This window comes from Theobroma umbraticum, unplaced genomic scaffold, assembly GCF_002168275.2.
Source record: "Theobroma umbraticum cultivar Fairchild unplaced genomic scaffold, ASM216827v3 scaffold_51.0, whole genome shotgun sequence".
NCBI lineage: Eukaryota > Viridiplantae > Streptophyta > Magnoliopsida > Malvales > Malvaceae > Theobroma > Theobroma umbraticum.
The window spans coordinates 3279439-3303478 of NW_018397260.1; the positions used below are offsets into that span (position 1 = coordinate 3279439).

The following is a 24040-nucleotide window of genomic DNA, read 5'->3' on the forward strand; positions in this document are numbered from 1 at the left end:
CTTGGAAAACCACAAAGTAAATGCAGTGGTACATAGCAATTGTAAGAAGGCTTGCAATATTCATCATTACATTTGGTGAAAGAACATAGCTCAGTGTCACAGTTTCTAATGGGATATAATCAGGAGAGTTGTTGAATTTGATGAGGATCATTACTTCATTCTGCTTAAATTTCTCCTAAGCCAGTGACTATTGAAATTTTTATGGAGGTTCAAGGACAGATAATAGTGCTATAACTTGCAGATTGTCCTGACAATACTATCAAGAACTTTTCTTTGTAATTATTGTGCAAGAGACAATGGAGGACAAGCACCATTTTCAATGATTATAGGAGAAAACTGTGGTACGAAAATATTGTGTGAATTTGAGTTCAAGAGCAGCAATGCTGCCTGTGGTACCAAAAAGAAAGCAATGCCTGACTAAAGAAATGAAGCCAATAAACAGAATCTGGGAAAAAGTTTTATCAAATTAAATGTCTCAAGATTCAACACGGGCAACTAAATTGAAGTGAGAGAGGATGATGACAAGTTGAGGATGACCAACAGGAAAAGAAGAAAAGGATTCTGAAGAGGTTGAAAAGGAGAAAATGCAAGGATATTTAAGGAAAAAAAATGAAATGAGAAAATTCCTCATTTAGCTGTAGAATCAACAAAATGGTTACATCAGATGGGGCAAGGGGTAGAGAATTAGTTTATAAAACGTCTCGGGGCAGCTTTTTACGGATTTTGAGGATCCGGTTTGTGTGGGTGGTTTTGCTGATCAAAATAGTGGACTGGAATAGGTTTTGATGAGAATATGCATGAACTTTGAGATGCGAGAAAATGTTCTGAATGGACTGATGCTGTGAGGTTTTTCAGGCTGTTTTAGGCATCACTTCGTGTGGAAGCGAGGATTCTTTTATTGAAAGATGCCTGGTGTTTTGTGCATGATGTTGAAGACATTGTGGTTGCTGAAATCTGATTATATGTGGGAATATCACCTCGGACAGCTAATTCTCTCAAGGATAAGATCAACAGGGAAAGAGCAGGTGAGAGAAAACCTAAAGGATTATTGTAAAAGCTTGCAGAGATTACAGACTGTGAAGCAGAGATACTATAATGAATACAGGTATGATACAATATGAATATTAATTATCAAATGATGTTCTAATTTTATTTATTATCTATGTTCTATTTGGTTCTGGCCAGGTCAAGCATAATACTGAGTCCTGTCTGACTTTAATAAAATTAAATGCAACTCAAAAGCAGCATGATAATTAGCACAACTCTGTCAAAATCCCAACATCTGGAACCATGTCTAAATCCCAACATGCCATGAAGACTAAACCGATATGTAGGTAATATATTGTCGCATAAAAATGTAGGTAATACACTTATAAATTTGTAGGTACATGTATAATTTTTTTTTTCTGAAAAGCACATATATACATATGTGCATCCACGTATATTTTTTCCTATATTGGTTTTAACTCAGTTTGCTCGCAAATATAGCAAACTCTTGTGAGGGCAGTGTGCTGCATGTATTTTCTATATATCGAAGACATTTTAGGCAATATCTGGTGGCAACTGCTTTGAGAAGGACACTTCATCATCTAACTTGTTGCATGAAGACCATTATTAAGGCTGATTCCCTGTTTTGCAGGCATTACATTACTCAATGGGTGTGGATGCAGCACCAAACTGCTGATGTTTGAAGTAGTCATTATGCACCACACCAACAGAAAGATATCCAATGCAATTGGTGCAGAAAGCAAAGCTGATCAAGTTTATCATTCAATTCTCAACTGTCTGAAGGGTTTCAAGTTTGATGCAATAAGCAGATTCTCATGATGTTTTCTATTCACATCAACATGATGGAGCCATTTTCTTTGACTTTTATGTTAGAAAGTATAATTACCATGTTCTTTTGTGGTCTCCCACAATTTAAAGTGAATGAGTATGGATGATGGGGGAATCTGTACTATTTTGGTTTCTCCAATTATTTCTGAATGGTAGACAATTAAGAATGATCCTAATAACTTTCAACATTGACAGAAGCAAACCGATGTAAGCATTAGTTTCATTCAGGGTCAATTACAGGCAAGCATATGTGCTGATACTAGGGAAGGCCATTGAGAAATAATAGTCAATTTTATGCAGAAATTCAAAACAATACACCCAACTATGCCAGGTCATTTAAGAACAGAACAACCTAGAAAACAAGTAGCCATGGCAGCCCTGAAGGGTATCAAGTAAAGGGGCTGTTTGGCACGCATCCTCAAGTGGACGGTCCATCCATTTTTTGGACATAGCTTCAGCAACAGAAGCAATCTGATGCTGCAACACAGAAGCACCCAAAGGTCCGACTAAATTCAACCTTGTTGCTGCTGAAATAACATCTCGCATAGTCACATACATGTAAGCTCTTTGACTGGTTCCACTGTCCATCCCTACAAGTCCACAAATAAGCCCAAACACAGGAGCATGGTGGAAAGAAACAACCCCAGAACCAGCAGAAACATCTCTCATCGATTTAAGTGATGGAACTTCAGTGAAGGCAGCAGCGGCCACTCTCATGAGGGAGGATCCTTGTGAAACTGACGCCTTTCGACCAACTTCATTTGTTAAAGTTGCATCTAAGATTCCGTTAAGATTCTGCCAGTTATCTAAAGTTGGATTCAGAGTTGTGGAGTAAACAAAGGGGAGGAGTAAACTCCCAGTGTTGTCTAACAATTGAATAATGTAAGTTTTGAGATCATCAGGGCCTGAGACCAAACGTGCCTGAATTGCTGCCTCAAGACCAAAAGAATGAGCAAACCCACCTGTTGGGAGAATAGAATCCAGGAGCTGCCATTGGCTCCACTGTAGAGTAGAGTCTATAGGAACATTTCTCTTTCTTTTTTTGTCCGTTTCAACCAAATCTGGCTCCATAGCAAATCAATCTTGATTCCTCTCTCTTTCTGGACTTGTGGGAATCTTTATTCTGCAGAAAAGAGAGGATGAGTTGAGGGGCATGCTTGGTCACTCATTTGGTAATTTATTTATTTTCTCTGCAATGTTCCCTTGACCCAAGTGATTAAGCACGTTAAAAAAAAAAGAAAGGGCCATCGATGCCTTTGAATTTGATGCGGAAAAGCCACTGCCCTTTATTCGTTGAACATGTCGACAACACAATCGTGGCAGTCTCCTTCCTGCACTGGGGGATGGTCCAGCTAAGCAAAGACTATTTTTTAATGGGCTAAAATGTGTGTTCCAAATCGAGCCCAACAAGAACCCCACAGGGGCCCACCAAGAAGAAAGGCCCACTGAAAGGTCAGACTCAGCCCACTGACAGCTCTGATAACTTCAAAGCAATCCAAAAATATATTTAAAAAGCCTTTTCATATGATAAGCGCCACTACATCGACAGTTAAAATACTGCTTTGCTCCCGGGAAAAAGCAGTTTCCACGTATTAGTTTAATACTGTGAAGAACTGGAAAGGCAAGAGAAGCTCGTGGCCCTTAGAAACTTGGCCACCCTCTTTCACACGCACTTTTTTTTTCTTTGCCATCTTCCCTCTTTTTCTCTTCTCTTTACAGTTAATTTCCCAAGCTTTTGCAGCTCTGTCCTCCAAGTGGCTGGGGTTCCCTACTCTCCATTGAGACAAAGATCAACAAAAATGGTGAAGGAAACTGAGTATTATGATGTTCTTGGTGTTAGTCCATCAGCTTCCGAGGAGGAGATTCGGAAAGCTTATTATCTGAAGGTTTGGAATTTTTGGATACTTTGTTTTTGGTTTGTTGGTTTATGTTTTCAATGGTTTTAAGGTTGTTATTTAGTAGATAGTTATAGTTTTAACGAGGATATTCTCATGATCTTAATCATTATGTTATTCCATAATTTATGTTCTATAGTATTTCTCACTAGAACAAGCATTAGCGTCTTTAGGATGATCAGATACAAGAATCAAGGAATAAATTGCTTTCTAATGTATTCATTGAATCTTGATCCTTGATGATCATATGCATTCTCTTCTCTCTTTTTCTCCTTTCTTCCTTTTTCATTTTCCTTTTTTAAAAATATATTTTGAAGCTAGATCGTGATGGGCCAGTAGAATAAGTTGCTTGTTAGTCTATGGGTCTATGTGGGAGACGAAGAGAGGTAGTTAATGGAGGATTCAATATTGAAGGTCATTGAAATTCTGATTGTTAGATGTTGATAGGACCTGATAGGTTTTAAGGGTGCAGCTGCTCTTTCATGTCCTTTTAATTTCTTTGTCCTCCCCAAACTCGGAATTGACATTACTATTTAGTAGCCAAGAAGAGAATATTAAAGCAAGATGCTATTATTGGTACAGGCAAGGCAAGTTCATCCGGACAAAAATCCAAATGATCCTCGCGCTGCTGAGAGATTTCAGGTAAGTTTGCTTATTTTAATTTCTTTTCCACAAAAGTAGTTTTACACTATACATCAACTTGACGAGAGGGTAGGTTAATGCATTGATAATCTTCATTTCTCAAGGTATTAGGTGAAGCTTATCAGGCTCTGAGTGATCCCGTCCAAAGAGACGCATATGATCGAAATGGGAAATCCAGCATATCTAGGTATGCAATCACATTTGCTGTTGATCATGCATGTTTTTAGGCTTTGTTACCTTCTGTTTTGATTGTGTGACAGTTAGGATCATCTGAAAATTAACAATAAGTTTTCAGTTTCTGATTCTTAACGACAAAGCCGTCATGCCAACTGGCTCAGTATGCAACCTGGAATTTGCACAGTTGCTCACTATGTGCAGTTAGAAATTCGTTACTTTTACTTAAGTCCAGGCATACAGTAGGGTAGAAGATTTTCAGCCCATGGCTATTTTGCATGCACTTGAAGAAACTGAATGCTACCCTATCTTAAAATTTTATTTGTTCACTTATTTGAGCTTTTTTAGGAAGGTATATTCATTCTTCACATGAATATGTTAGCAAGTAAGAGCAGTCATGACCAGCTTCTTACATCATTTTGTCTGATGGTAACTTTACTTTTAGTTGACAGCTGTGATGACAGTCGTGATAAGAGATTGGTTACAAAATTATATTAGAGCAGTGCTAGAAGTAAAAATTAGTTCAACTTGATATAAATTTTTTTTTTTTTGGTTGCAGAAATCACTGAAAAGATAATCAAAATGGAACACTCTGCAATGTTATAAACCAAAATTTCTTTTCTCAGAAGGCCTGCGTTCTATCTTGATGGCTGACTAATAGTAACAGTCAACAGATTGAGTTCTGGACACCAAAAATTATGCTTACTCTATGACTAAGTTTACTATATTTAGATTTACTTTCAATGGTTGCATAATCATATTTAGAATTTCATTTTTGTTGTCTTTAACTTTATCTAATCCTCGGTTCTTAATAGCAAGAAGTTAGCCTTGTGACTATTTTAACTTGAGCATCGAACTAACTTCTATTCTTTCTGAAGGATGTTCAAGCCTCCTAATAATTTAAGCCTTTTGATTGTCAGGGAAACCATGCTTGACCCAACAGCAGTCTTCGCTCTTCTCTTTGGAAGTGAATTATTTGAGGACTACATAGGACATCTTGCTGTTGCATCAATGGCTTCTTCGGAACTAGCCAGTGAAACAGACAATTCTGAAAAACTGCATGATAAGTTGAAGGCAAGTACGCTTCCAAGTTAATTAATTCCTGAACTTTGGTTCGGGCGAAATGGATGGTCAGTTCTTATCGTACATCAAATCAGATGAATGTGTGGCAGCTGGCAACATCAATGTTAATTCTTCCTTGACATGTTTATATCTTTATATTGAAAAGTTGCTTGCATAGGAGCAGTCCTAGTCTGTAATAAGAGTAGTGCTCAGCTCCTAAATAATGGACTTATTCTGTCCTTCGGAAAGGAAATGGCTTACCTGATTTTCTAACCAGGAAATGGTTAGAACTCCTTTGAGATAAGTTTTGATTTATTGAAGCAACATATTTGTAAATGATGTCCTGTTTTTGATCAAGGTCTTGCCCCAACTTCTGAAACTTTATCTCAAGAAACAGAAATGTTTACACTGATATGGTCACTTGTAGATTCTGAAACATAAATTTAACGTCACAAACAGAGACATTTTTATGATAACGGGGCTAACTGTTCCCTGTAGTACAGATGAACAGAGATTTTGTGAATCCTGCCTGACGGTTGACATGATCAAAACTGTTTCTTCTACTTAGTCTTTTGGAATAATCGGGTCTTGGTTAGTTTCTTGTAACACATTTTGTCCTATCTATAACAGCACTTTTGCGTGCAACATTTCATGCAGGCTGTTCAGAAAGAAAGAGAAGAAAAGCTAGCAAGATCACTGAAAGATTTTCTTAACCAATACGTCCGAGGTGACAAAGATGGATTCTTACAGCGTGCAGTTTCTGAAGCCAGACGGCTGTCTGACACAGGTAAAAAATTGGGTTAATTATGGCAAATTTAGGTTCCTTTATATATAATATTTGACATATACTGTTAATGGAAGCCATATGTTGTACCAAGTGTGTGTTAAAATCCTGATTTGTGTGTCTAGTATACTTGTCCACAGCAAATTTTGATGTTAGTGGAATTTACAGCAATTGGAGTTGATATATTACACACTATTGGCTACATATACGCAAGACAAGCTGCCCAAGAGCTTGGAAAGAAAGCAATTTATCTAGGTGTGCCTTTCTTGGCCGAGTGGGTTCGCCACAAGGGACATTTCTGGAAGTCACAGATTACTGCAGCAAAAGGCAAGTTTAAATCTATAAATTAACACCCACTCCAAATTTCCAACAACTATTCAAGCTCAGTGACACTGATATGTTTAGAAATGAACTCCAGGTGCTTTTCAGTTACTGCAACTTCAAGAAGATATGCGCCGGGAATTTAAAATGGATGGCAGCGGACCTGAAAATGATGTCGAATCACATATACGGTTAAACAAAGAAACTTTGGTGAGCTCATTATGGAAATTGAATGTGGTGGATATTGAAGTAACCCTTGTACATGTGTGCCAAATGGTGAGTTTCTCAAGTGATTCCTGTTTCGTAGGATAGTCATTCATATCATATAGCAGGTATCTTTTCTATCTCTAGTTCGTTTAGAGGCTAGGAATTTGAAGGCTTTTGCTGAAGTAGCCTGTCTTATTATTATAAATTATGGGTTCTCTCATATTTCTAACAATCGGTTTACAGGTGTTGCGGGACAATAATGTCAAGAAGGAGGAACTCAAAGCCAGAGCTCTGGCTCTGAAAATTCTTGGGAAGAGATTCCAGGTGCAAAATTCATTAAATTGGCTAAAGAGACCCGAGTTTGAATTTTTATCTCATACGACTCTAATTTGTAATTCCATTATTTTATTTTTATGCTTATCGAAGCTAAATGTCTAGATATTAAACATTTACCATATTGACTAATTTGGTTGAGCTCAAACTGAAGAAGAAGAAAGAGGAAAGGGAGGCAAAGCCTAGATGCTTATGGGGTGTCAATTGTCATATGCCTGTTTTCTTTCCTTTCGTTTTTTTTTTTTTTCTTTTGGTTCTCTTCCTGGCAGGAGAAATGTTTCATTTGTTTATATAACAGATTAGTAGCTTGGGACGATGGTTGGAAGCCTAACATATGTGCCAAGAATGCACAACATGAAAGTAGTCAGTCATATTCTATCATTTGGAACAAGTCAAAGGAGATTTATGCATTGGAATGTTATTTCATCAGGAACAACAAGCTCAGAATGGTGCAACATCAAGGAGGAAAAATGTGGCTGAAATAGATGATGATGATGATGATGGAAGCAGTTCCGATAGCAGCAGTGAAGAGGAGTCGCCCAGAGCACTTTCATACCGAACTCCTTTTCTCACCCAGGCATGTTCCAAACTCTTCACAAGTAATATTGTTATATAAAATGAATATGAAAGCTTATTCTATTGTTAAGTTCGACACATGCATGCTGAATTATATTTATGGATGATTATCATTGCTGTAAAATTTTAGGTAACAGTCTTTCTTAATAGGAATTTTGAAGATCCATTTAATTGATACTTTTCATATCCATTTTGATGTTTATGGGTGATCACTTATCTGGCAGGGTATTGGGAGACTCTTCAGATGCCTCTGTAACCCAGCATTTGATGTGGATGATGATGAAATTGTGTTCAAAAGCAAATGATTGGATGAATGTAAATTTGCAGACACTTTGTTGCAATACTATAAACCTTGCTGATGCCTGTCAACTTTGTTCTTCATTTCTCCCGGAAATTTATCCTCAAAAAATGAAGAAGAAGAAACTAAGAAAAAGAATACACAATGGCTCTGCCAACACCTTTCAATAGTTGGGGATTTCTTTTTTTTAGACTACACAAGGTATGTATGTATGCTTGTGTTATTATGCATGTCAGAGGCTTTGGTCTCAAAAAGATGTTGGGGAAAAAGAACTGTAGAGCCCTCGGGTTTTGTCCTCCCTTGAATATTCTACAAAGCTACGCTAAGGGTAGGAGGAATCAAGATCTAACATTCACCCAAAAGCAAAAAGCATACCTTACCACTGGGAATCAAAGTCCACAAAAAGTTGCCATCCACAACCTGTCATAAACCTAATCATGCTTACTTTGTTGCACTGCCGTCTGCCGTGCAGCTGAAGCTGAACCCAACTTGGATGATGCTATGAAACAGTGCTTCCAATTGAATTCAACTTTCTCAGCTGTCTAAATTAAAACCCACTCCTGGTGTAGAAACTCCATCCAATCATTTTCTGGGGCCCAAGTCCCACTGCTCTTGCTGATTCATGGCCCCACGCGTTAAGACCCAGAAAGAAAGAAAGAAATTGTTGGCACGGAGCTGCCAAGGTAGTCCTGACTCGATGCCCCTGCAACCGAATTCTGATGATGCCCCTTTTTACACCGATGCCAAATGGGGAGGTTACACTGTATTTCGTTCCTAGTTTCTGCAAAAATGCAATATGAATGGTTCTGAAATAATTAGTAGTACTAGTACTAAAACTAATATTCATAGTACATATTCCCTATATTGGACACAGAAGGGAAGCATCTCACTGCCTCATATCTTTAGGTTCCAAAAGATGGATCCAGCACAGAAATGGACAGTGTCAAGTTTGATGGTTAATGAATCATATCATGATTAAGGCTTAGGGAACACCAAACCAACCTAAATAGTTCACCTAGGAGCAGATGAAAATTTGTTTTATCTTCTGCAGTCTTGAACTTGGGAGGCAACTAAGTCCATGGGTTTTAACGCCCGTCCGGCATGTCATAACACCCATTAATAATACAATGTACTTATGACAATACATGCATAGAAAACGCTTGAGGGATTTTTTTTTTTATAGAAAGTACACATGCATGCATGAGTTGGAGCAAGATTCTAACAGAATTTATTGTTGTTCTCAACTCCAATGAAAGTTCAAGTTTCATCGTTAAACCACAAGCAATGAAAACAGACACCTTAACCAGCAAAGTTTGGCTTCCAAAAGCCAAATGCCGTATGATTCACAATTCAGAAGAGCAGATATTACAAGTCCAAAGTGTTCTCAGTCCATGATGTCCGACGATATAACAAATATATACTTCTCAACAAAATCCTATTTACAAGGAAATCTAGTGCCTCTAAGCCCTTAGATAAGTACATTTACTTACAATATCAACATTAACATCCCCTTCAATGAGCTGTATGGGGAATACTGTCCATCTGGCGATGTGCTTGGACAGCACAAGCACAATGCACAGATGTTAAATTCAAGCAGCCACTCATAACAAGGGAATGCCTTCCAGAGCAGGTGTGAAGAGCAGGGAATGTATCGCATAATGCCTGAACAGCTGAAGGAGTAAGTGCAGTACACTGGCTTATATTGAGACTTCTAAGACCTTCCTCATCATATCTGCCCTTCATGGATTGCCACATTGAAGGCTTGTTCTTCACTCGGCTGTGAGCCAGTGAGTACATCGCCCTGTCTGTGATGTTGCGACAATAGTAGAGGCCGAGTGACCTCAAATGGAGACACTCATTTGCCAAAGCAATCACACTATCATCTGCAATAAAATTGTAAAAGGCATCGGTCTGCATCTTCAAAACATGCCATAGTTTCCTTCCATTCTGGATTTTGAAAATAGTAAACATGCCTAGTTATTGAATCAACAAATAATGCATCTGATACTGTCATAAGGTCATGAATAATCTTTCACAACGTCCTTTCTTTCAGATGTCTGTAAAACTTAGTCAAGCGATTAGTTTCTAATTCTACAAATTTTAGAAAAATAATTGTTCCATAATTACCAAGATATCAATTTTTTTTAGGAACATATAAGTGAAGTGTTCTTGGAAGACAGAACATCAACCTGCTTCATACACTAGAAGTGATGATAAAAGTTTCTTAATAGGTAGCCCACTCTGCTAACAACTTTCACCTATTTTCCAAATCAGACCATCTTAAGAAAAAGTATAGAGAAGGCAACTTAAAGTCAATAAATTGATGGTACACATTTAAATTTGATTGCATACTGTTATAGATGGGTTATAGGCTACCGTTGGCACTAGATGCTGCCCATTCACTAGATTGCATCATTGCAGCTATCCCCTCTCAAGGCATAGAAGGCTATACACAGAAGCAAACTGAGATGTCAAGAAATATATTTTCAAAAGGGAGATGAATCTGGCTAGAGGCTGGAACTTTGAACCAAAAATAATATCTTGAATTTCAAGGTTATAGCAATAACTTACACTACCTTATGAAATACCAAAAAATCACTCAATGCGAGGAATACCTGTTATGAGGACACATCCACACAAATCGAAGCATCTGAGATCAGGGCATCCATATGCAAGACTCATCACTCCTAGATCACCAACATTCTCACACCATCCCAGATTTAAAGATTGCAACACGTTGCAGTTTTGTCCAATAGCCTGCACATATAATTTACACAAATAGATTCAAGCACTTCTTTTTTAATTAGCAAGTAAACAATAACTAGTCATAATACTGTTCATACCTGCAATGCACGGTCAGTAGCAGCTTTAACACATCCACAAAGGTTTAATATTTTCAGTTTTCGACAAAAATTAGTCAAATATTCAAGAGCTTCATCACTGAAAGATGTGCAGCCACTAATGTTAAGTTTTGTAAGGTTAGGACAACCATGGGCCAACGCATACAATGAGCGGTCACTAAGCTTGAAACTTTTGCTGAGGTCCAAGTCCTGCAGATCATGACAAAAATTTGCAATAGTCTCCACAGCATTGTCTTCAAGCTGTGGGTTCTCTTGGCGCAGTATCAGAGTTTGCAATTTGGTGAATTTAGGAGCAAGAGATAGAACCAAATTGTTCATGTTCTTTCTGCACCTGAAGCAAGATTTAATACAACCAAGTTATTAGCAAGTACAATATTGAGGAACAAAGACACAAAGAACAAGTTTATTACCAAAGATAAAGGCCAAAATCAAGGAATCAATGGATTAAAAATGAAAGCAAATGGGGCACAAGTCATTAGCTAAAAGACTTCAAATTGGAAAATAACTGACCAAGAAAAATGGAAAAGAAGTTTATTAAGATGCATCCAGTAGAGGGAAAAATGTAAAACTACTTCAATCACAACAACAAACCTGACCGCAGTTAAGCATAATATAAAGTTTTTTCTGGGCAATAAGTTAAATTTCAGATTTGCAAGATCTCTCCATCTGAAACAAGTTTTACCTATAAACATTAAGATTACATGTTTTTAATGTACCGTAATATATAAGTATCAGATGGGGCAAAAATCAAAAGCACAAAAATAGTACCATAAACATGAATATACACAAATGGATATAACAAGGGAACTGATCAACCCAAGTGGAGACATGCTTCTGCTCCAATGTATGATTTGTTTATCCTACCTACTTCGAAACAAAAATACTAGGCATAGGTATTACAAGCTCTGAGAAAGCTGCAAGCATCTTTCAAGATAACCAAACACCATACTCAACGTTCATAAAATATATGGAATGGCCAATATGTCGCTTGTAAACTTGTACCCTTAATGAAGGTTCCACCAAATCAACAGAATAGCCAAATTAAATAACCAAAGGTATGTGACTTCATACTATGAAGGTTAAGTTTGACCAGGATAGACCACTCTGGAGGTCCACTTTTACAGTGTTTCAAATTATGCAAGTTTGATAGTCAATCACAATTCCCACAAAGTGATGAGTGCATGAATCACAGGCTAACTGAACATGGAACTGTACCAGATTAACTAACCAAACTTGTGACAGAGATTGGAAACCTTAAGAGTACTTAAAAATAGAGACTGAAGCAACAGTTGGTTCATTTTGATGACTCTAGCAGTGCGGATCAATTCAGTATCTTGAGCACTTGAAAGGAGAATGGTTTAGACCCCTATCAGTTGGAGAGACTAGCAATTAAAAAAATTCACACTTCCTTAAGTTTGGACTGATGTATATGAACTGTATCTAGAATTGATATTATGGATAGAGAGCACCAATGCAGTCATCAAAGATATAGCTTCACGAAGAAGGGACTTTACAAATAGTGAAATTACAAGAAAAATCCTGTTATATTCAAAACTCTTGTTCACACAAACAAGAAAAATCTTATTCGTTATCTTAAGTCATAGCAACAAAAAGGTTTTAAGAGAAACATAATATTGTTTGCTTGTGCCGGTATTCATTAAATATATCAGAAAGAAGGGACTTCACAAATAGTAAATTACCCAGTCGTTCTAATCTTATAACTATTAGAGAGGTGATAACAATTAATCTGCACAACAAGCAAAACATACACATGAAAAATTATTGGCGAGAACAAAGAAAAGCGCAAATATTGATACTTTTATAAGAGTAAATGGTGGAGAGGACACATACCATGAGAGACAGAGCTGGGTGAGACCCAAGCAAATGGCATCCCTCCACCCACTACAAACACCAGATGCAACAATCGCAGTCCGATCATCGACTAGAGAAACAATTCTCAACAGCAGCTCCATGGGAATATCTTTCCACTCTGTGATCACCAGACCATCCATCTTAACTCCCTCACCACTATTTCCAGCAGCAACCATCATCAGCTTCTCAAAACACAAGTTCAAGTCTTCACCACCCACCTTCGCTTCAGCTAGCATTTCACCCTCTCTTTTTGCCCACCACCGCCTTTACACAAATGTATATGTATATGTTTTGGGATAGATAATATTTCTCTTGGTCCTGCAATCCAAAATAAAGAAGAAAAAAGTTAGAATGGATAAAAAAAACCAACAAAAGAAGAAGATATTGAATTTAGTGAAGAAAGCCTAGTAAAGGGACAAGTGTCTAAGAGCAACAAAACCCATGTGTCAAAACCTTAAGAAACTTGCAGACATGAAACAGGGGACCCCAAGAATCAAAACACAAGGTCCTAAAATTTTTGGACATTTTAAATACGCCAAATTAAAGTTTTACCTTCCTTTCGAGCAGAGAAACAAAAAGACACTTTTTTGGGGTTTAATTGACATCCATTTTTTTATTTAAAAAAATGGAATATCAGCTTGAAATCCAAAAAAAGAAATTGCAGAAGAAATGATCAGTAACAAGGAAACTATAACAATCCCATCTATCCGATTGTAAACTTAACATTTCTATCTAAAAATAACAACGTCATGGCTTCAAAAAACACGATTTTTATTGTAAAAGATTAAAGTTTAACCTGCTTCAATATTAGCAACTCAATTCATCCAACGAAAAAGAAAATGATAAAACAACATTAACCAACAGATAATTCCCAATAAAATAATTTTAATAGAAAAAAAGAATGAAATAAATGAAGACTAAGATTATCATCATACCTCCACAGGGGTACCCTTTTTCTTCTGCTATGGTTTGCTCCAAATTTATTTGGTGCTTGTCTCTGAAAGATGAAGAAGCAAAGACGAGTTTATTAAGACAGGGAAAAGAGAGGGAGAAACGTACGGGAAGAGACTTGGCCACGTTCAAGGTGCCACGTGTCAGAAATCGACTACCGATGTGACATAAAAAGAGTGGGACCCCTTACTGACCCATAGATTTTCTATGATTGAACATTGATCATCAGGGTTCATAACGAAAGGAATCAAGTCAAAAAGAGTTTTTTTTTTTCTTTATTTTTTTCAAGTAAACAAATTAGGAGAACTTTGATTAATGAAATTAACAAAGGAATTTTGATAAATAAAAAAAAAAAAGGCGGGGTGGAAAGTTTGAGGTTAATGTAGAAGGTTCGTTTTTTGTTTAAAACCAAAGCCGCACCGAACAGCAATCAAGAATAACAAGTGTATTGCTTTAATTTTAAGGTTCAATTCCACGTAAGTTTATTAAAATTAACAATAAAATCTTTTAAAAAAATTTAAATACTGTTAATAAAAAATATAAAAATATTATTTTTTTAATTTTAAAAATTATTATTATATAAACTTTTAAAAAAATTAAAAAAAATATTAAGAAGAAGTACTACCAAATCTGATCCGCCCCAAGAGAGGTGCTTCCTTCTCTCTCTCTCTCGGATTTAGTGCTCCTTTAATTTCTTTTATAGAAATAATATAATAATAATTTTTAAAATTATTAAAAAGTAAAATTATTTTATTAATATTATTGTATCATTAAATTAATAAAAATATTAATAATTGATTAATGATTAAACTTAAGCTCCTAACAGAATATATTTTTTAAAAAACGAAGTATCAATTTGAAAATTTAATAAATTTATCTAAAATTTAGATTAAAATTTATGAGATCTTTTCTTTATTTATACAACATTTTGAAAGTGTCTAATGAATTGAAAATTAATAAAGTTAAACCTAGGTGCATGGGTTATGGTGGGGTCCCATTAATTGGTGCAAGTCCACATGTGTGAAATTTATGGGCATGTGAATGTGAAGTATATTAATGATTAAATAAATTGTTGTTGTGATGTTTTTTGTTTTTAAAATGAGTTTCTATCGAAATTATTATGCTGGAAATGATCAAATTTGAAACCAAACAAGTGTTAGTTAGAAAAAGAAATTTATTTATGTTGTAATATGTCAATTGTATATATAAGTGTTTTTTTCTTTTAATATTATTTAAGATCCTTAAGTTAAAAAATATTCTTCAAAGTCATTTTGTCTCTTTATTTTTTTTTTCAATTTTCTAAACAAGAACTAAAAATATATGGAATTATTTTATTGGTATAATAAAATGTATTTCATTACAAAAAAAAGTAACAATCCCATTGTAATCTCACTAATATAAATTTTTTTTTAGAATTTTAGCCCTTTGTTTTTTAATTTTCTAACAATTGAGGGAGCAATAAATTTAATATAGCTGTGAAATATAACTTAAAATAATATTTATGAGATAAAAGTATTAATAAAGCAAAAAGATCTTATTTAAGAGTATATATTTACAAATAAAGTAAGAAGCCTATTTATAAGTTGATAACCTCATTTAAATAGAATTTACAAGATAAAAGATAATTACAAGAGATTTGTTTTGAATGGATTAAATCCAAATTTTATTCTAATCTAATCTACAACCAAATATATGCATAATCAAGTATAAGAGTTTAAATCAAATTATACTTTTATGTTTGGCTTATTGGCCTATTTGGCCTGTCTCGACTATATGGTCTGGTATGGTCTAAATTCTTAGGTCATGATATAACAGACATTCACACATATATTCATAACACTCTTTCTTGAATATACATTGCATTAAAAATATGTCTCGTTAAAATCTTACTAAAAAAAACTTTATAATAAAAAATTTCAGTAAAGGAAAAAAAATATATAATTCTTTTTAAGAATACACTTAAAATACTGCTTCATTAAAAAATTTACCAAAAAAGCTGATAGAAAAAACCTTGATGAAGAAAAATAATACAATGTGTATTTCAATGTCATTATTTAAGATATTTAAAATGATGCATTCTAATCTTTTATACCAACTTTTTAAATGTTGCAATCGGAAGTACTTTGGTGAATAAATCCATTAGATTGTCACTTAAACAAATTTGTTGAACACTAATATCACATTTTTCTTGGAGATCATGTATGAGTAAAGAAGATTTTTTTGTGAAATATATTTTATTTTATTGTTTTGAATGTATTCTTTCTTTAACTGGGTTATGCAAGCGATATTATCCTCATATAATATTGTTGAAATTTTTTTCTTGGTTGACAAGTCATACATATATCAAAATGTTGAGTTATAAATCTTAACCAAACATATTTATGACTTATCTCATGAATTGTTAAAATTTTTCACAATTAGAAGAAATAACAACTATAGTTTGTTTTACAGAATGCTATGAAATAGTCATGTCTCCATACATAAATAAATAACATGTTTATGATCAAGCTTTATGTGGATTAGATAAATATCTTATATCCACATAACCAATTAAATCTAACTTTGAATACATTTAAGTAATGTAAGCCCATGTCCATTGTTCCTCATAGATATCAAAATATATGTTTAATTCTATTTCAATATCTTTGAATTGAAAACGAACTATATCTTGCTGACAAATTTACAACAAATGCTATATCAACTTATGTATTGCTAGCAAGATACATTAATATTCTAATTGTACTAAGATATGGTACTTTAGGACCAAGAAGTTCATCATCCTCACGAGATTATAAATGGTCTTTTTTCACATTTAGTGACCTTACAACTATTGATGAATTCATTAGATGTGTTTTATATACAATCGTTTTAGCACTTTTTCTATATAATTTGAATGATGGATAAAAATTTTATTAGTTAATATCTTAATCTAAAGACCCAAGTAAAACTTTATTTTTCTAAGGTCTTTCATTTCAAATTTTTTCTTTAAGAAATCTACAACTTTTGATAACTTTTCAAGAGTTTCAATAATAGTCAAGTCATCAACATAAATAGTAATTATGACAAATTCACATGTAAATCTTTTTTTTTCAAAAACACAGGGGCATATAGGATCATCTTACATCCTTTTTATAACAAATATTCACTAAGGTGATTCATTAAGGCAATTATACTACATGCATCTAAATTGCTTTTAATCCGTATAAATATTTATTTAATTTGATCGAATAAATTTTTTGAAAATTATGTGCTTCGGGCAGCTTAAATTCTTTAAGGATTTTCGTATAGATATCGATATCAAGTGAGCTATATAAATAAGTTGCAGCTACATTCATTAGACGCATTTCAAACTTCTCATATATTGCTAGACTAATGAAATATAGAAATATAATTGCATCCACCTCAACAGAATATGTCACTTCATAATCGATATGAGGTATTTGGATAAAACCTTATGTGACAAACTGTGCTTTGTATCTCACAATCTTATTTTTCTCGCTTTGTTTTCATACAAATACTTATTCAAATCCCATTAGTTTTACACTATTTGTTGTATGGACTAGAAGTTCAAAAATTTCATATTTTGCAAGTGACTTCAATTCCACCTTGATTGCATCTATCCATATTAGCCAATAATTTCTATGTTTATTTTTTTCCATAGATGTAGGTTCAATATCTTCATTTTTTTTTCATAATATTGAACTTTGCATTATTTGCAAAAATATCGTCAATATTTATTTCATTATGATTCTATCTTTTCCCATCATGACATAATCTATTGGGATCTTTTCATTTTCAATGATTTTAGGTATCTGAATTTCTTATGAAATTTTATCAATTATGACAGTGATCTCTTTTGTAGTTTCTATTTCCTCTTTTTGACCATCTTGTATCTTTACTCCTTTTTTTTCTAAGGATTTTACCTTTGGAATCGATTGGTTTTTCACATTTTTAACATGCCTTGTCTTATTGGAGCATCAATTTAATAAGAGTATTTGTAGTTGATATGTGATATTTGGTTATTTTCTTTAGGTCAATAAATATGACTGATAACTGATTTGCTGTATTTTGTAAATGAATTATCTTTTAAAATTTAAATTCTCATTGATTTATGTGAAGATCAAAACTAAATAATGATAATGCATTCTAAGAATTTTTTTTCCAATTACTTATTTTCTCCCCTTAATGTTAGAAAATATGCTTTTAGATATTTTATTAATAATAATTGGCAAACTTTACTGTGAATAAATCTTTTATTAATGATTCTAGATATTTAATTATAGATAGAGATTTGTATCCAATATATATTCCTAACTTCTTTTGTGCATTGTGGGGAAGTAATTGAGATATATTCCACCCATCCAAAAAGTTTTAAATGAAAATTATTTAATTTCTGACCATAAACTAATTGTATAAGAGAGAATTTATCATAACTTGTTGGCATGATGTGTACATGTGCTGCTATATACAAAATGGCACGTCACCAAACAAAATGGGGAGTTTAGTTTTCATAAGCAATTGCTTTGCAATTAGTTGAAAATGTTCAATAAATAATTCTGCTAGAACATTTTGTGTATGAACATGAGTAATCTATTCAACAATTATTTCAACTAATATGCAATATTCATTAAAGGCTTGATATGTAAATTCACCAGCATTGTCAAAACAAATAGTCTTAATTGCATAATCAAGAATATGCGCTTGCAAACGAATGATTTAGACAAGTGATAGCCGTATAATTAATTTACCTTAATAGCAAGCAATACATAAGAATTCATCAAATTGAAAAATCTTCTAGCTTTTCAATGAATGATCACATGAATTTTTAATAATTTTTTGTATCATTATTGATCTAGGGTGGTCCAATTGATCATGCCAAATATTAAATCATTAGTAAACTTCTTGTTTACTTTAGCATGAATTTCAATCATTTTAATATTTGTGTAATACAATCCAAATGAATATTCATATTTTCCCCCAATAAAATAAAATGCATATAAAGCAATAAATTTGCAAGTTAATATCAAATAACATTAGATATATAATTTACTATTAAAACATAAAATAAAAACATGTCATTTAAATATAATGAGAACATATAAAAACATTTTCATGATAAAATTATACTAAAACATAACAATAAATTAGTTAAGAAATTTCACTCTTATATATTTTAATCATTAATCACAAGTTCAATTCCTCTTTTAGGTAGATAAGAAAAAATATTTATATGTGTTATATCAACTTGCCCATGGTTAAAATCAACTCAAACAAAATTTATTTAGATATTTTTTTCTTTTAGCTTTCAGTAATGCTTGATAAAGTTCAATAAGATGTTTCGACGTATAACAAGTATGAGACCAATGGCCTTTCATGCCAAATTGATGATAGCCATTTTCTATATTCTTTTTATTCTATCCAATTTTGTTCTTTTCTTGTATCTCTTCATTACGCATCCATTTCTAGTGGGTAAAGATATCCACTTACTTTTAATTAGTAAATGTATCTATCTACTTTTGGTTGATAAATGTATTGATTCACTCCTAGTGGGTAAAAATATTCATTCACCCTTGATTGATAAAGGTAGCCATCTGCTTCTAGTGGATAAAGGTATCCATCCACCTTTGCTGGGTAAAATATCCATCTACTTTTATACATTCCTGGTAGGTAAAATTATCCATCTATTTCTAGTGAGTAAAATTATCTATGCACTTTTAGTGGGTAGAGATATCCATCCAGTAGTGAAGTCAAGATTTCATGTTTAAGAGGCGAAAACAATGTCTATAAAATAGTCATACTAGAAGTTCAATATTTGACAAAAACATAAAGTAACTTAGACGGAAAAAATTCATATGAAAATTATACACACAACTCCAACTATGTGTTAAGTAGAAAGTAAAGACATTTTTTAACAATTATTGCATGTTAAGATTAGGCATCTTTAATTGAGCTAGATGGTCTTTCATAGAGTTGAAGGCATCTGTCCTTAAATCAATGTCAAAGTTTCGAATGATTTTCTCTTCAATGAGAAATGATCAACGAATTTCTAAGAAAATCATTTGATATTCTATCTCGAGTCTAGTTCTTAATGAGTTTTATAACTAAAAATGCACACTCTAACGTTTTAGTGGAAACAGAAAAAGTCAAGATAAGTAGGATCAATTTGTCAATAGGGGCGTAAACTTTTGATATTTTCATCTTCCTCAATACTTGATATAACTCAAAAAGTGTAGATACATTTTTCATAGTCTGGTTATGAAGAATGTCAAGCTTGAATAGATCCAATTGATCGCTTAGATGCATTTTATCATGCTTAGAAAAGTCATTAGGATAATATTTATTTGCAAGGTCGCGAATACTTTCAACATCAAACAATTCAAAATCACTTTGAGGGTTGAAAGATGCGCCAAAAGTGAGCAACTTCACCACATTCTCAGTAAATCTAGAATCTAATTTTTGTAAAAGTGAGTCAATAGCAGCCAAAAACAAGTCAACTCAACAATGGTGTCTAATTATGGCATGATCCTTTTAAAAATAATCTTTACCTAATTTATATTAGCCCCATGTTAGGAATATCTATTTCATATTTCTCACAATACTTTTTCCCTAACACAAGCAAAAGTTTCTTTCCATTTTTTCTTAATTGTTGGAGATGCGTTTTAGTGATACTAAACGAATTGTATTTAGTATGTCTTGATACTTAAGTTTTAAAGGTTTTGAGAGATCATTTATATCTCCAACAATGGCCATGCAAGATAAACACAAATTCAAATGATATATTGGTATGTTATAAAAATTATAAAATGAGAGGTAAAATTTTAAAATTATTGTAAGGGTAAGATACAAAATTCCAAAATATAAGTATATGTTATAAAATTATTGTAGGAGAAAAATTATAAAATTTCAAAAAAAAAAGTATGCTATAAAAATTCTAAATTTTTAGGAGGTTTCCTCTCCCTTCCCTTTTGCTTCAGTATCCATCCACTTCTAATAGTTAAATATATTCTTAGAATAATGATCAGTGTAACCACCATGATTGCAATTATTATGACGAACTCTTCCACGTCCATGACCATAACTATTAAATTATGTCACATTCATTTCAGAAAAATAGAATAAGTTAATAATTTTTTATTCGTAGCTCGTTATTTTGCTTAACCACAAAAAGACATGAAATCCAAAATAAGGCGTACTTCAAATTACCCAAAGTATTGTATTTTTCACTTATTATAAAAATAGATATCATAAAAAATCATATATTATACAAATTAATTTCATATGTTCAATTCAAAAATCTTATACAAAATCTCGTAGAACCAAAGGTAGATTTACATACGTTGAGCAAAATCATAGTCGAAATTCAACAAAAAAAAATTATATATTGAGAACATCATACACCAAATTAGAACAAAAATATCATATATAATTATATATGTTTTCATGCTCAACCTGATTTAATAAATCAATGGACACAATATGATAAATACTATATGATAGAAAAATTATTATTAAGGTTGATTTTCAAGAAATGAAAATACAGAAAAGATATCAAGTCACTCTTTGATTTGCTAAAACAAAAAATAAAAGACTAATTATTTAAATCCTTTTAAAACTTCAAGAAATAGAACTTCGACTTTAAGATGATGATGAAAACTAAATGATACTAAAACTTAAGAGATAAAGAATCATGCTAATAATGTATTGTGAAAGAATTGTACTGATAACGTATTGTGAAATATAACCTAAAAGAACATCTATGGGAAAAAAATATTAATAAAGTAAGAATATCTCATTTAAGATTATATATTTACAAATAAAGTAAACGGCTTATTTATAACCTAATAACCTCTATCTACAACCAAATGCTTAGGGATTTAATTTGAATGGATTAAATTCAAATTTTATTCCAATTTAATCTACAATCAAATTTAAATATATATAATCAAATGTAAGAATTCAAATCAAATTACATTTTTATGTCTAACCTATTGGGCCAATTGTTCTGTTTCCACTGTCTGACCTAGTTTGAACTCTTGGACTATAAACTAATAAATATTCATACATATATTGTTACCAAATTTTGATTTTTCTAAATTAATAAGTTTATTATTTATGAATTTAATAGGCGAAATAAGTCTCTTTTCACTCTTTTATTTCGTGTTGGCTCTCTTTTGCTCTCATAAGTACTACTAACTTAACTCTTTCTGTGTTATCTTTCTCCTTCTTAACTAGCAATTAAAAGTACAAATGTTGATTGCTAAACCAATTTAATTGCTTATAATTATAACATAGCACATCAAGATTCGTAAGGACGCATCTTTATTAAGGTTTGTGACAAGACTAAACATCCGTGATTACATTAAGGGTTGTTTGAATTATGTATGACAACGACCATTTTTCCTTTATTTTTTTTCTCACATTTATAAACAAAAAAGCAAAATTTCATCCTCTTTTATAAATATAAATAATCAATTACGTAAATCGGCATTCATTATATTTTATATGAATAAAAAGATTGAGATTACAAATTGATAAGTGAATAATGATGTAAAAGAAATACTTTTCCATTATTTGATTCTATTATAATAAAATTATATATAAAAAAAGAACCTGAGAAATAAAAATAAAATAATCAATGAAAAAATTTATTATCATTTTATTAATAGTCGGCCACTGACAATAAATTCGAATTACAATTATCCTTATTCTTGTTGTGATTAAGCAAATTATCTAAGAATAATAAAACAAAGATTAGTTTAGCAAAATATTAATGTGGACAATGACTTTTATTTTAGCAATGTATGGTGGGGCCCTAATCTAAATCATGCTCTGTTGGTGGCATGGTGGATATGCACTTCAGATCTTTGTTAAAACTTTACTCACTCTTTTTCATTTGTTTTTCTTTGCTTTTATTTTCTTTATATATATATATATATGTATATATGTATCAAATCATGTAATCTTCCACCAAAACCTTTGCCTTTTCAATCCAATATTGAACCATATCCATATCCAAACCCCCCACGAGAGCTGCTCATGAATTTGACACTCAATTTTGTCTAGGTGCATTCTCTCCATGCATGGGGTTTGATGTGGAACATCAAATGAGAGGGAGCATGATTGATCCTACACTATCATATTACTCATTTTCCGTTCTAGTTTTTCAATTTACTAAAATTGTGGACAGAATTGCAAATTTTCAAAACGAATTCATCATTTCGTTTTGTCATTAGCGTGGGCTAATTTATGTTTGAATTTAATTCAATTAATTTTATATTTTTTGGTTTAATCAAAGTTAAATAACGTTATGTCGATGTACCGATCATAGCTTAATTGTCTGTTATTGGTTTAATTGAATATGATTATAAATTTCTTTAAACATCAATCCCCAGATAAAACGAGAGAGACATGATTGACATTTGACACCACTGCACTACATTGCATTGCTTTGCTTTTCAATTTGAGGTTGTATTAAGAAACGACAAAACTGCAAGCATCCAAAACGAACTGATCCTTTCATACCGACCAAAGCCCTTTTTACTCTTTTCTCAGTATAGATTGATCACTGCTCCAATTAGTTTCCTTCTCGATTTCATATAAATGGTTCAATTTTATTCTACGAGGGTTTCTTCAACATTTAGAAAAGTTTATTGAAGGAAGGGCAAGTTGATCAAATAACCAATCAAGTCTTAATTGTTTCATAAATTTGATTATAAATGTGGACAAAATCAAGAAACTTTTTCTGTTTTACAACCCAAGGATCAGTCTACATATATATATATATATATTATAATTAGTGGTAAAACTATAATTTCATATTTAAGAGGTAAAGATAATGTCTATAAAATAATCATACTAAAAATTCAATATTTGATAAAAACATGAAGTAATTTAGATGGAAAAAATTCATATGAAAATTACACAAATAACTCTAACTATGTAATAAGTACAAAATAAAGACATTTTTTAACAAATATTGCATACTAAGATTGGGCATCTTTAATTAAGCTTGATTGTCATTCATATAGTTGAAGGCATCTATTATTAAATCAATGTCAATGTCTCGAATGATTTCTTTTTCAATGAAAATGATCAACGGATTTTTTTAAAAAATCATTTGAAAATTCTATCATAAAACTCATTCTTAACAAGTTTCATAGCAGAAAATGCACGCTCTAATGTTACAATAAAAACTGGAAGAATCAAGACAAGTTAGATCAATTTGTCA

At 32.5% G+C, this 24040-nt stretch overlaps 3 protein-coding genes across 3 annotated transcripts; 1 reads left to right on the forward strand and 2 right to left on the reverse strand.

Annotated features, from left to right (window-relative positions):
• Positions 1-2055: 2055 nt before the first annotated feature.
• Positions 2056-3294, reverse strand: UREF (urease accessory protein F). The gene has a single exon (XM_021429679.2). It carries the CDS (start codon positions 2905-2907, stop codon positions 2173-2175), a length of 735 nt encoding a protein of 244 aa, XP_021285354.1. The 5' UTR covers positions 2908-3294; the 3' UTR covers positions 2056-2172.
• A 139-nt stretch (positions 3295-3433) lies between these two features.
• Positions 3434-9277, forward strand: LOC110417360 (DNAJ heat shock N-terminal domain-containing protein). The gene is made up of 10 exons (XM_021429673.1): positions 3434-3722; positions 4314-4373; positions 4478-4560; positions 5468-5621; positions 6267-6396; positions 6562-6720; positions 6812-6990; positions 7165-7245; positions 7685-7831; positions 8055-9277. Exons 1-10 carry the CDS (start codon positions 3636-3638, stop codon positions 8133-8135), a joined length of 1161 nt encoding a protein of 386 aa, XP_021285348.1. The 5' UTR covers positions 3434-3635; the 3' UTR covers positions 8136-9277.
• A 150-nt stretch (positions 9278-9427) lies between these two features.
• SKP2B (RNI-like superfamily protein) lies at positions 9428-13905 on the reverse strand. The gene is made up of 5 exons (XM_021429675.2): positions 13797-13905; positions 12841-13179; positions 10972-11320; positions 10744-10885; positions 9428-10011 (listed from the first exon to the last, which is right to left on the reverse strand). Exons 2-5 carry the CDS (start codon positions 13095-13097, stop codon positions 9641-9643), a joined length of 1119 nt encoding a protein of 372 aa, XP_021285350.1. The 5' UTR covers positions 13098-13179; positions 13797-13905; the 3' UTR covers positions 9428-9640.
• Positions 13906-24040: the final 10135 nt, after the last annotated feature.

What these genes read in the sequence shown, in the direction of transcription:
- LOC110417360 (XM_021429673.1), top strand. Translation starts at nt 3,636, where the DNA reads ATGGTGAAGGAAACTGAGTATTATGATGTTCTTGGTGTTAGTCCATCA. An exon ending in GCGCTGCTGAGAGATTTCAG is followed by an intron (nt 4,374 to 4,477) that starts GTAAGTTTGCTT and finishes TCATTTCTCAAG; the next exon opens with GTATTAGGTGAAGCTTATCA. An exon ending in AACTGCATGATAAGTTGAAG is followed by an intron (nt 5,622 to 6,266) that starts GCAAGTACGCTT and finishes CATTTCATGCAG; the next exon opens with GCTGTTCAGAAAGAAAGAGA.
- SKP2B (XM_021429675.2), bottom strand. Translation starts at nt 13,097, where the DNA reads ATGCTAGCTGAAGCGAAGGTGGGTGGTGAAGACTTGAACTTGTGTTTT. An exon ending in ACCCAGCTCTGTCTCTCATG is followed by an intron (nt 11,321 to 12,840) that starts GTATGTGTCCTC and finishes ATCTTGCTTCAG; the next exon opens with GTGCAGAAAGAACATGAACA. An exon ending in CTACTGACCGTGCATTGCAG is followed by an intron (nt 10,886 to 10,971) that starts GTATGAACAGTA and finishes TTATATGTGCAG; the next exon opens with GCTATTGGACAAAACTGCAA.
- UREF (XM_021429679.2), bottom strand. Translation starts at nt 2,907, where the DNA reads ATGGAGCCAGATTTGGTTGAAACGGACAAAAAAAGAAAGAGAAATGTT.